Source organism: Eschscholzia californica, unplaced genomic scaffold (genome assembly GCF_041429995.1).
Source record: "Eschscholzia californica isolate CP2 unplaced genomic scaffold, dmEscCali1.0.p SCAF_4, whole genome shotgun sequence".
In the NCBI taxonomy this organism is placed as follows: domain Eukaryota; kingdom Viridiplantae; phylum Streptophyta; class Magnoliopsida; order Ranunculales; family Papaveraceae; genus Eschscholzia; species Eschscholzia californica.
In genome coordinates, this window is record NW_028238461.1 from 27,318,803 (window position 1) to 27,331,974 (window position 13,172).

General features: G+C 35.1%; 1 protein-coding gene, 1 long non-coding RNA gene and 1 pseudogene across 3 annotated transcripts; 2 read left to right on the plus strand and 1 right to left on the minus strand.

Moving 5' to 3' along the window:
* Positions 1-519: 519 nt before the first annotated feature.
* LOC147543956 (uncharacterized) lies at positions 520-8,045 on the plus strand. Its single transcript, XM_086634823.1, has 9 exons — positions 520-3,198; positions 4,280-4,372; positions 4,747-4,851; positions 4,961-5,098; positions 5,191-5,289; positions 6,039-6,167; positions 6,735-6,914; positions 7,042-7,158; positions 7,654-8,045. The coding sequence occupies exons 1-9, from the start codon at positions 2,878-2,880 to the stop codon at positions 7,834-7,836; spliced, it is 1,365 nt and encodes a 454-aa protein (XP_086490949.1). The 5' UTR covers positions 520-2,877; the 3' UTR covers positions 7,837-8,045.
* LOC147543957 (pentatricopeptide repeat-containing protein At4g21065 pseudogene) lies at positions 699-2,555 on the plus strand (annotated as a pseudogene). The gene has a single exon (XR_015223419.1). The product of XR_015223419.1 is annotated as a pentatricopeptide repeat-containing protein At4g21065 pseudogene (transcript).
* Positions 8,008-9,565, minus strand: LOC147543958 (uncharacterized). The gene is made up of 2 exons (XR_015223420.1): positions 9,434-9,565; positions 8,008-8,176 (listed from the first exon to the last, which is right to left on the minus strand). It is a non-coding gene; the product is annotated as an uncharacterized LOC147543958 (long non-coding RNA).
* Between the last annotated feature and the right edge of the window lie 3,607 nt (positions 9,566-13,172).

Sequence of the window (13,172 nt, forward strand, 5' to 3'; positions counted from 1 at the left end):
AAAAAAATTTGTGACCGGGAAATTATTTTATTTACTGGAAATTTTTTTCTGTACTAGACACTTTTACTGGCGGGAATTTACAATTTTCAAAAAAATTTCAAAATTTGCCCGGGAATTTGAAATTTCGTTTGAAAATTTTGAAAATTTCGAAAAAAAGATTTCGTTTGAAAATTTCAAAAAAATTTGAAAATTGGAATTTTTTGTCTACGGGAAATTATTTTATTTACCGGGAAAAGATGGTTTGTTGGGCGGGAATTTGAAATTTCGTTTGAAAATTTCAAATTTTCAAAAAATTTTAAAACTTTGAATTTTTCGTGTACTAGTAAATTATTTTATTTACCAGACATTTTTTTTTTTCAGGAAAACGTCAGCATGTCCCGTCCAAGGGCAAGAGGGGAATAAAAAAAAAAACTGACATTTGGACCTGCAACTAATTTTTGGGCAAGAGTGGATTTTTTTTGGATTTACCCTCCAGATTTTGGACTGTTGACTCAAAAATCCTTTTTTTTTTTTTTTGAAAGATAAAAACCTACACTTTAATAAAAGAAAAATCAGTTGAATAAGGGCAAAAATCAAACACCCTCTTGCTCTGCCTTTCCAATTTGAATATTTTGTGCACCTATTCTTTTCCCCGCCTCTTCAAAAATTGAAAATAGCGGGAGGAAGTACTCTCTGCCAATTGATTTTCATCCCCACAAATGCAGTTTCTTTGCCATAAAAACAAAATCATCCATTTCTTCAACAATAGTATTCTCTTTCAATCCAATACCACATTACATTACTCTCATTACTCACTGGTCAATAATAGTAGAGAAGCAGAACAGAATTGCTTATCCCTTCTTCAAACCTGCAATTCTCTCTCTAAACTAACTCAAATTCATGCCCATCTCCTTAAATCTGGTCTCCGTAATAACCCATTTGTTCTAACCAAATTCTCTTCCGTTTCTTCAGATATTAAGGCCATTGATTATGCTTCGTCCATGATATTCTCAGAAGATGCAGATACCCATCTATATGATACATTCCTTTTCAATGCTATAATTCGAGCTTATGCTCAAACTAATCACACCAAACATAATGCCATTACTTCTTATAAGCTTATGCTTTGGTACTCAATCAAACCCAATAAATTTACTTACCCATTTTTGCTCAAAGCTTCTGCAGGTCTTTCAGGGTTGAATTTGGGTAAACAGATTCATGGGTCTGTTATAAAATTTGGATTTGATACTGACCTATATGTCCAAAATACTACAATTCATAATTATTGTTGTTGTGATGGTGGAATTGAGTTTGCTCGACAACTGTTCGATGAAATGCCGAAATCAAGTCCTGTTTCTTGGAGTGCAATGATTGGTGGGTACGTCCGGGTAGGTCGGTATACTGAAGCTGTTGGGCTGTTTAGGGATATGCAGTTACAAAGAGTTAGACCAGACGAGATTACGATGGTTTCTGTTCTTTCTGCATGTGCTGATTCCGGTGCACTCGAGCTTGGGAAATGGGTTCAATTTTTTGTAGAGAAGGAAGGTATTCCTATGACGAATGAACTTTGTAATGCACTTATAGACATGTTTTCTAAGTGTGGTGATGTTGACGAAGCTGTGAGAGTTTTTCGGAAGATGAATGACAAAACAATAGTTTCTTGGACTTCTATCATTGCGGGTCTGGCAAAGCACGGTCGAGGAGAGGAGGCAGTTAATTTCTTTGATGAGATGAGGAGAGATGGAATGAAGCCCGACGATGTTGCCTTCATTGGATTGTTGTCCGCATGTAGCCACTCTGGATTGGTTGAAGAAGGTTGTCGTTATTTTGATTCCATGGTGAATGAATTTGATATTCAGCCTAAGATGGAGCACTATGGGTGCATGGTTGATATGTTTAGCAGAGCTGGGCTAGTAAAAAGGGCATTAGAGTTTGTTCAGGAGATGCCTATTGACCCAAATCCTGTGATTTGGCGATCTTTAATTAATGGTTGTAAAGCACATGGCGAGCTTGAGCTTGGAGAGAGCATCAGCAAAAGGCTAATTGGTGATGAGCCAATGCATGGGTCGAACTATGTTTTGTTATCGAATGTTTATGCAAAGATGTTCAGATGGGAGAAGAAATCTAAGATTAGAAAAGTTATGGAGAAGAAGGGAATTAGAAAAGTTCCAGGATGCAGCATGATTGAGCTGAATAATGAGATTTATGAGTTTGTTGCAGGAGATAGAACACATGATAGGTATGAAGAGATCTATAAGATGTTGGATGAGATGGGTAGGGAGATTAAAAAAGCTGGATATGTTCCTACAACCACCGATGTATTACTTGATATTGACGAAGAAGATAAGGAAGATACATTGAATAGGCATAGTGAGAAGATAGCTATTGCTTTCGCTCTCTTGAATTCACCACCAAGAACACCAATTCGTATTGTGAAGAACTTGCGTGTTTGTGGTGATTGTCACTCCGCATTCAAGTTCATTTCCAAGGTTTATTATCGAGAAATTGTGGTGAGGGATCGAAATAGGTTTCACCTTTTCAGAGATGGCGTCTGTTCGTGCAAAGATTTTTGGTGACCTTCTAACGCACTGATCAGATACTATGTCCATTCTTGATTTTTGCCAGTCCGACGGTATTTCATCTAAGTCTGGAATCTGGATCAAACGGTTTGACCACCTGGGCGCCAATAGCAATTCACCAAATTCTGCGGCGCTAATAGTCCAATTCTGGGGCGCCAATAAAATTGGCCCATATATTTAACTACCATTCAAACCGTTAACTACCATTCTTGTTCTCCAGCAAGAGCAAAAGATAGTTACAAGAAAACGCCCCATGGAACCTCTCTCTCTACTTCTCTAATTTTGATCTCTCTCTCTCTCTCTACTTGTGGGACATTCCATGGAAGCTACCCTGAAGAAGAAGCCCTTTTCTTTAACTCTTCTGAAAGGAAAAATTAAGCTGCCAGTGAGAGGTTTAGCTAATAAACTCGGTAACTTGGGTACGAACTACGAAGAGAATGAAAAACAGTGTAGATTTGAAAATCTGATGTTCGAGATGGAAGAAGATATATGGACATTTCATTCAACTGGATTCGAAACAGATGCTGACATTGATGAAGTAGAATCAGTTCCTGTGACAATCCATAAGGGATTTATTAAAGAGATGTATTCTAGTGAAAATATTGCTGCCGATGATAAAAGATCGGATTTGGAGTTTGAGGTTAGATTTGATTCGATTTGTTTCATGACCTGTTAACATTCAGAATGTTTTTCTTATGAATTTTGATTAATATGCTTATCATTTTCATTTTCAAAGAAAAATATGAATTTTATATATAACAAATATAAAGATAATTACAAGCTTATGGAGGCTATGAGCTTCACAAGGTTTCAAATAGCCTCCAAAATTAAAATAAAATCCCTAAAGGAAAATCTAGTTGCCAAATTTTTCTCTAGGCCCAAAAGAACATAAGTTATAGAAAGTTTGATGAAAAATGTTTGAAGTACACCCCCATGTACACTTTTGTGCACCGCCTGTCCTACGTGGCTAATAGGACGAGATATTTCCGTCCATTTAAACTCTTTGAAAGGGTGGGAGAAAACGAAATTATCCCTTATCCTATTCAAGGCAGTGCACACCTACACAAGGGTGCACAATGTACTTGTATCATTATTGAAGTTTGATATTATCGAAGTTGACTCTTCCTCCTCCGAAAGTTGGCATTTTTTTCAGCTTCCCCATTGGCTTATTATATATTTCATGAGATACTAAAAACCAAGATTCTTTCGAATCTTTGGCTATTGTATTACTCCATGACCACATTAAGGGACTAACCAATCGTGGAGACGTCCACTTGGTCCTTGTCTCATTAAAGAAAAGTTCCATAATGCCTTTGTCCTCACAATGTAGAAGTAAATGGTCAACCGATTTTTCCTCCTTTTCGTATAAAACGAATTTAATGACCCCCTACATTTAAGTTGTCTCTTCAAACAAGCTGTCCAAACAAAAAAAATCACCTTTAAGTTACTTCTACTTTCGAAATTCGTTTGACTGGAATTACAGACAAAGAGATGTCAATCCTTGAAAGAGCCTCATAGCGTGATTTGGCTGATAACCCTTCTTCCATAGCCGAAATTTTAAAATGCTTGATAGTGAGACATTCTTTTTGAATTTGATCTTAGCCTTTTTAGTAAATCTGTTGCTTGGTCGAAAAAATTTTAGAAGTTACTCTTACTTGCTTGTTTGGGAATATTAATGTTCTGATCATTTTCAAATTATCTTGTTGTTTTTATATTATTAGCTTTCTCAGAAGGTTATGAATATAGACAAGTTGCAAGATATAGCTAATTCTGGTCTTCCAAGTGGAGGAGGTTTACGTGCTACAACATGGAAGGTTAGATATCAGTCCTGTGTACACTTACAATAATTTAAGGTCAAATATTTGATTTCAGATTGAAGCGTCATTTTCAGTTTGGCAAAACGTGAAAGATGATTTAGATTAGCTACATTACTAGTTATGTTTAGTGTTTACACCCTTTCCTGATATTATATTCAATGTGATAAACATGTTAGCAGATAACAACGATTTCATTATTGAGAAAGCTTTTGAAACTAGCATCTACTGCATTAAAATGTGAGTTTGGAGGTTTTCATTGGAAGAGGGTCAAATTTAATACTTGCACTTGCACTTACCACAAAGCATGAGAAAACAATAACTTAAGCATAAAGATGTTTTGTTTAATATGCTGATGCTTGAAAGCAAAGCAGCTGCTACTGGGATACTTGTCTCCTTCAAGAGATTTATGGGAAAGAGAATTGGCTGATAATCGATTAAAATATGCTACACTGAAAAAGGAGCTGCTCTTGAATCCTGTAAGATATTAATTTAACTGTATGCCTTTGTTTTAGTTTCTCTGATGCTACACGTTATGTTCATTTTATGTTTATTGTTTCACATGCACTAAATAAAAGTTCTATTTAGACAGAAGAAATTTCAGAAAGAAAGAACGAACCTTCGCTTTCTAAAGAGCCTGATATACTGCTAAGTAGGCACGAGGTATCTCCTACAGATCATCCTTTGAGCATCGGTAAGGCTAGCATTTGGCACCAATATTTTAAGGTATGAAGTGATCTCTCTCTCCTTAACCATCTATGGAGATTTTCCAGAGATATTGCCAGCTTCACCATATGTTATATACATATGTACTCTAGGACTCCGAGATAGCAGAGCAGATCGATCGAGATTTGCAGCGAACACATCCAGATATTAAGTTTTTCTCCGGAGACTCGTCACTTAGCCGTAAACATAGGGTATGATGTTCTCAATTCGTCGTGTTCTCTTTTTTACTTGATCTCATTAAGGATGTTATATCAACCATTAGATGATGAATGTTTGCAAAACGAAAGGATAAGGGAGAATACTAGTGACGAGAGACAGATGAGTTCATGGCTACCGCTTTCTTTGGATTGTCTTCAGATCGAAGTCTTAATGTAGCTGCTGATATGGAGATGGTAAAAGGAGGTCGACGGGTTGGTGGTGGCAGATGGAGGAAGAGAAAGGTGAACTTTTGGGAGGGGTGGAAGTGTTGTGGATGGTTCGGTTGGCTGATTTCCGTTAGCCTTTTTCTCATCGTAACACTTATAGACGTGGATTCTGAGCAAGGAATTAAATTCAAAATATTTCGGTCGAAGTGACCGAAATATTTCTATCTCCATGCCTGCCTAAATTTCCATCGAAACCGAATTTTAACTAAGTTTCTCTTAGCAGTGCCTTGTCAAGGAAAGAAAATTTCAAAATATTTCAGTCGAGATGACCTAAATATTTCCACTTTCATGCCTACCAATTCCACCGAGACGGAAACTTCATTCCTTGAAGTTACCACAATAGGTTATTATGCAAGATTCAATATCAAATGGCTACTTTCTTTTGCAAATTTTGATCATCCAACGGTTGATATAAATGTTCTAATAGTTATTGTCAATCTCTGTCTGTTTACGTACTCCGTTACTTGCAGGGAAAAAGAATTTTATGTTTGTCTGCATTTGTGTTTGAATTACAGCAAGCAATGAGGAACATTCTTCTCTTATTCGCAAAACTAAATCCTGCAATCGGTTACGTGCAAGGGATGAATGAGGTTTTAGCACCTCTATACTTCGTCTTTACCACTGATTCAGATGAACAAAATGCTGTAAGAAACTAAATAATGTTCTAAAATCTTACACCCCGAGGTTCAAATTACAATAAACTCTTAACGTACTTCTTTGTGATTTCATTTGAATTATTTGGGAAACTGGTATGCAGAATTTTTCTTTTGTAGATTTCAGCCATTAGAATCACCTTAAGTTGGTTGATGAGTTGATTATGTCAAACGGAATCCAAGGTACTTAGGTTCGCATTGCGTAGAAATATCTTCCAGACCTGGGTTATGACATAATACCTTGTCTTTCATATCAGCTAGGCCTTTTGGGTGGATTTGGTATCTAGGTTGTACTATGTGAAACTAAGCCAGTTGCCCTTGCTGGTACCTAAATTGAGACGGGTGTTCCATCAGCTGAGCATAGATCGCCAAGATATCACTCTCAATAGTTCAAGTATTTCTCAACTCCTCCGTATAATGAACATTTCTTGTGCAGAATTGGCTATAATCCATTTCTTTTTACGAGTTAAATTATGTCCACTTGACGAAAAAACATTTAGTACTACCTGGTCTTGGTAGTGCTTACTGACTGGTTATCCATATCGGATCTATTTGCAGTCTAATGCAGAGGCAGATAGTTTTGCTTGTTTTGTTCGAGTTTTGAGTGACTCGGTAGATCACTTCTGTCAACAATTAGATAATAGCTCAGTAGGGATCCTCTCCACTCTTTCCCGGTTGACTGAGTTATTGAAACACAATGATGAAAAGTGTTGGAGGCATCTTATGATATCAAACAAGGTAAATAACTGCACCCGGCCTTATGTCATCCTAGTTGGTACTGGTGCTCCCGTACGTAGTTAATTTGACAATGTTTATCAGCATAAGATATGAAAGTTATCGTTTCCTGACCTTGCGATTTTTGCAGGTTAATCCACAGTACTATGCATTCAGGTGGATTACGCTGCTTCTAACTCAGGAATTCAACTTTACTTCCATCATGAGAATATGGGATTCTCTGCTAAGCAATCCAGCAGGTGTTCAGGTAGCTCACATACTGGTATCAGATATTTTCAGATGCTTGTAGAATACTGATACTCTTGCCCATGTTAGAGGGTAAATGGAATATTGTTAGTATGTGGGTGTACTTGCACAAAATCATCTTAAGACCGTATAATACCAATCTAGGTCACTCATTTGTATATGATGTAACATTGTTGACCCGAAAGTTAAAATAAAAATACATGACCGAAATAAAGGACCTAACTTCTAAGCCAACTTTTTCTTTCTGATTTATGGGTTGCTACATATGACACTGAACTGGTGTTGGACACTGATATCTGTGCATGTCTCCATGTGACACAATACGTTCTTTTTGAATAAATGGTTCTTAACTAGTTGCGAATGAAATATATTGTTGGGTTTTACATATGTGACACATTGAACATATATGCATCGAAAACATTACTGTAAAGGGTCATTAACATATATTTTGGAGCGTATGTTGTGCAATGAAAATATGTTGTTGGGTTTTATATAGGAAATGCTTTTGAGAGTCTGTTGTGCAATGCTGCTGTGCGTGAGAAGTAGGTTATTGGATGGTGATTTCGCAGAGAACTTGAAGCTTCTTCAACACTACCCAGATATCAACATAGAGCACCTCCTTCAAGTGGCTCAAAAGCTAAGTCCTATTTCAACTCCCTCTTCTCTTTCACCTGTATAAAATTGTTTTCATGCACGCTTGGCTACTGTACATACATATTTGCTTGGGTATAGCTTGTGCTCGTAAGGCACAAATACTTTTATAAGCGCCTTAGACAAAGTTATGGGTATATATTTCTCAATTTGGAGATCTTCAAGAAAAATTAATCTAACATGTAATAGACATCATGAATTATAAAATTGTTTAAAACTGTGGAAGCTTACAAACAATAGAGCATACATTGTTGTGACCAGTGAAATTCATTGCATTGAAAATACAACACAAGAGGAGGGAGAGGATGACAGTTAAAAACATTTTGCCGAAGGTGAGAAAATTGGCACCCCTGTGCATCCACATCTGCCTGCAAGCTTGACCTAATGTGACGTCAGTAAACATACCACAGTACGCGCAGACTTAGAGAAGGATAGAAAACACCTTATCCTTACTGAGATGTGATCTACTGCAACAGTGTTAGTCAAGAGAGATATACTACACCCAGGGACGACCTAGGCCCAAAACAACCAAAGCGGTCGTCTTGGGCCCCAACATTATTAAAGGTCACGGGTTTCTAATTTTGCATATCACTTTTTAAGTTATAGTTATAGTTAAACAAATTCATGACATGATTTAAGTGGTTAAGAGTTTAAATCTTGTGGGAGAAGTAAAGGGTTCAAATCCTCTTCTAAACTCCATTCATTGAATTTTGCCTCCTAATTTTCATCTTCCCTTCACCTCCACCTCCACAACTCCCAACCACACTGCCATTTCCGATCACCACTCACTGCCATTTTTCTCTCTGTATTCTTCTTTTTCACTCGATCTAGAGTTTAAATCTGTTGCTCTCTTTTAAACTCGCACTTTCTCCGTCATCAACCCATAACAATGGGTCTGTAAATCAAATCTCTCACTTCAAACTAGGGTTTTGCATCTTAGCTATTGTGCAAAAAAATCTTCCAAATGCAACTTAACAAGCATATAGTCAGGCATGATCAGAAATTTCGATCATAAGGTCCATAAAGATCATTCCCTTGAAAGGGTATAACTAGTACATATCAAGCAAATCCATATATACTAATCATATATCAATTCAATCAAAGTTCATAAAAACAGAGAACAGGCAAATAACAATAGCTAGATTATGAGATTGTCAAAAACATTATCTCCTAAATCTCTTCTTAATTACTATTTAGAGAATAAAACTATTATGGGAGACTTTTTTATTTTAAACAAACTTCGATCTATGATGAGGCGTTAGAGAGAGAAAGAACCTTGATCCAAAACCACTATTATAAAATACTCCCGTGAACTATAATCACGCATTGGTCTCGGACCAGTCCGAACCCCAAAGAAAGGGCTCAGACTGGTCCGAGTCCGAACCGTTGTTTAGAACTTTGGATGGGTTGATCCGTATACAAAAATTTGAGTAGGTGCCAAATGTTTGCGGTCAAAAGAGATTGACCTTGGTCAATCTCTACCACGGGGGGCTAGCAACATTTTTAACAAAAACCGCTCCCTTTGGCTATAAGGAAAAAAGATATTACACTAAAAAGGAAATCAAAATCATTAAAATAGAAATGCGAACAAAAGGAAAGAGTGGAGTGAGAAACACAAAACTCACATCAAAATCTCAATCTTGAGGGATTTCAACATTTCCATCAGCAATCTCTTATTGCAAATCCTGGGTTCCTTTCCATCTACCGTACTTCCAACAGAAGCACAAATCCCGAGGATCTCCGTCACTGTTTCAGCTAATTTCTTTGATCTAGAACTCATAACCTTCGCTAGCTCGATAACATCGCCAAGTGAGATGTGTCTGGTGCGCTTGATGTTCTTGGCCTTCTTCGGTCACGTCCAGGTTCTTGAAAGCATTGATGACTAAAGCAAAAGAGAAAGAGTGAAGAAAGATAGAAAAAATATATTAAATGGTCGTGAATGAGCCGTGATGGAAGGACAAAGATTAGGGGGCAAAACTCAATCTACTACATTTTTGAACTAAAAATAAGTATGTCTCGTAAGTCAATCTTGATATTCTATGGAGACTTTGCTTTATGTCCCAAACCGCCAATTTTAGTTCTGTTTGGGACCTTCCAAATTTTTAGGTCGACCCTTCTTACGCCTATAGAACGTAGTGAAAACTTAATTAGTATATAGCGAAAGAGAGTGGATCACGTTGAGATTTTTAGGACAGTTTAGATATCGAGACCCATGTGAATTTTTCACAAAGAAGTGTAAGGAAGTTTGGAGAGATAAATGTGTGAAGTTTTGCACGAAGTACGTAGTTAATAGTTATAATAAGTGCAACCTCATCGGACTCTAAAATCTAAACCAACAAAAAGCTTTACATTTTAACTTTTTTATTCTATTGTTTAAGACTGACATGTTTATGGAATAAACTTATTTTAGAGACATCTATTGTACGGACTTTTTTTTTCAAATTATCTCTATTTTGTCACTTACGAAAATTTTTTCTAATTGACATTTGAAGACGGGGGTGGACCCACCAAGGGATTTGTGGGGGCACATGCCCCCACGACCCAAAGGTGGGTTTCAAGTGCTACGCCGGAGGTGTGCCGTTCTCTAGCTCTAGTAAGAAGGAAACTATATTAATGATGTGTTTGGTTGTAGGATTCCTATCAAAAGTGGGATTTGGTCGGAATCATGAATCCTTGGTCTGTTTGGCTACCAAGAATCCTAGGACTCTTGAATCCTAAGGATTCCTAATTCCAAAATTTGTATTGGACCAAAATCCCACCCTACCCCCTAGGATTTACTTGGATTTTGGATTAATAAACCTAAATTTCAAACTTAAAATCAACAAAAACTTATTTCCCTTCTACAAAATAATAAAAATCATTATTTTTTTCAAAATCACTTTTTTTCCAAAAATCCTTTTTTTTTTTCCAAAAATCATTATTTTTTCAAAAATCTTTATTTTTTTTTCAAAAATCACTATTTTTTTCAAAAATCATTATTTTTTTCAAAAATCACTATTTTTTAATTATTTTTGAAAAATAATTATTTTGTAGAAGGAATAACTATTTTTTGAATAATGTTTTTTGAAAAATAATGATTTTGAAAAAATAATAATTTTTGAAAAAAGTAATGATTTTTGAAAAAAATAATGATTTTTTAAAAAAAATAATGATTTTTGAAAAAAATAATGATTTTTGCAAAAAATAATGATTTTGAAAAAAATAATAATTTTCGAAAAAATAATGATTTAAAAAAATATATTTTTAAAATAATTATTTTGTAGAAAGAAATAACTATTTTTGAAATTTTCGTGAAAAAAAATAAGTTTCATGAAATTTCAGTTGCCGGAAAAAAATAGGTTTAATGAAATTTCAGTTACCTAGAGACAATATTTGGATGAGATTTTGTTTTGGGGATATTATTCATTAATTTGAAGGATATTATTTTAATTAAAATCTTATTTTATAAGAATCCAAGTATAATAGACAAACAAACCAAAGGATTTTAAATGAAGGAATCAAGAATCCTATAATTCTTATTGGTTACCAAACAAATCAAAAGAAACCATTTGGATTCATGAATCCGTGGAATCATGAATCCCAAGGACTCATGAATCCGTGGATTCATGAATCCTACAACCAAACGCACCATAAGTTTAATAAGTGAGAATTGTAAATTTAGTGAAAGTTAGCCCATCCGTAACTTATCTTGTTTTGCACTCTAAAAGTCTCCAGTTCGAATCCAAAAGGTGGTGTTCTTTTTTTTGCCTTTTTCTCTCATTTCTTGAATTACTTTCTTGTTGGCCCCCATTTTTGTCTATTTTAACTTTTGGCTCCAATTTATGTCATCTATTCTTGACATGATCTTTTTTTGGTCATTTTCGGTAATTCAGTTTTGACTTCCATTTTATTAGACTTCATCTAAGCTATTATTAATGTTATATTTTTGTCGGAAAATTATCTATGACTTCTATTATTTATCTAATAACAAACAAACAAACATTAAATGGTTAGTTTCATGCATTTCTACGATGATTCAATCATCAATAAAATTTACGCAAATCTCATTTATTTTTATGTGGAAGTCTAAAATTAACTTATTTTGAATTTAAATTTTAAATATATATTCGGATAATGATAGAGAGATAGTATGTGGACTAAAAAATGTCTTTGAGTTGTAGTTTACAAATACATATATGTGACAAATGAAAATTTACTTTCGACTAATTTTAGGTTAGTCAGGGTTGACTGGAGATCCAAGTTCGGTCCATAGCAGGTTTCTTTTCGTCAATGGATTTATGTTTATTCTAAACTCAACTCTTTGAGCCCACTTTTATTTCATGGAAGTTTAACATACACTTACTTTTTTTGTTCCATCACGCTCACATCTTTTTAATCAACTAACGATATTTGATAAAATTTTCATTGTTTACTTTGTTTAGTTTTTTTTTTATGTTTTTTATTTTTATTTCACATTCTTTCGGTGAATTAGTATTCTTCATATTCATATTGGAACAAATTGAAAAAATATATAATCTAGTTGTCTCAAAAAATAAAAACTCGGTGTGGTCAACTATGTATATTACGAATTTTTTCCAGTTCATTTAAATATTTATTGATGCAGGCGCATAGGCGTGTGGGCCCACGTCCACGCGTGCCCACACCCTATTAAGTCTTAATAGTAGTCTATTTAGTAGAATAGAAGTTACTTTAATTTGATGTTTCTTTATTTTAAAGTTTCTATGTTTAAGTAGTTTATTATTTTAGGAATACTAGTTTGAGTCCATCTAGGAAGGTTTATTATCTTATAAAAGGGGATCTAGTCTATGTTATTATTCACCTTGAAGAGAAAATCAATTGAAGTTAATAAGAATTTAAGTTTAGTTTATCGTTTTCTTTAATTGTTCTTAGTTTATATTATTATTCCGCTGCGTCTACATCAAGTGGTATCTAGAGCCATTTTTTTTTTAACCAATCACAATGGTTAATTCTACCGTTCCTACTCCAACAATCAAAGAGAAGACACCAACTTTTGCCTCCGAATGGGATAACATCAACAAGAAGTTATCCTCGGTAACAAATTTGGAAGAGGCTTTCGAAACTTTCAAGAAGGAAACCATGGAAAAATTCGATCAAGTCAACGAGTCAATCATGAAGCTATCCAAACAACTTGAAGGCATATGTAAGTCTCCCTCTTCTACAACTACTACTTCTTCTCCTACTTACATTCCAGCTTCATTATCACTTCCAACCACAACACCAACTTCAAATTCCATACTTGGTCAACCTAACATACACTCCACACCACCACCTTTCTCTTTCCATGATCAACTTACATCAAACAAACCCGACTCACTCTCCCATTATTCCACTACTAACCCAAGT

What these genes read in the sequence shown, in the direction of transcription:
- LOC147543956 (XM_086634823.1), top strand. Translation starts at nt 2,878, where the DNA reads ATGGAAGCTACCCTGAAGAAGAAGCCCTTTTCTTTAACTCTTCTGAAA. An exon ending in AGGAGCTGCTCTTGAATCCT is followed by an intron (nt 4,852 to 4,960) that starts GTAAGATATTAA and finishes AGTTCTATTTAG; the next exon opens with ACAGAAGAAATTTCAGAAAG. An exon ending in ATCTTATGATATCAAACAAG is followed by an intron (nt 6,915 to 7,041) that starts GTAAATAACTGC and finishes CGATTTTTGCAG; the next exon opens with GTTAATCCACAGTACTATGC.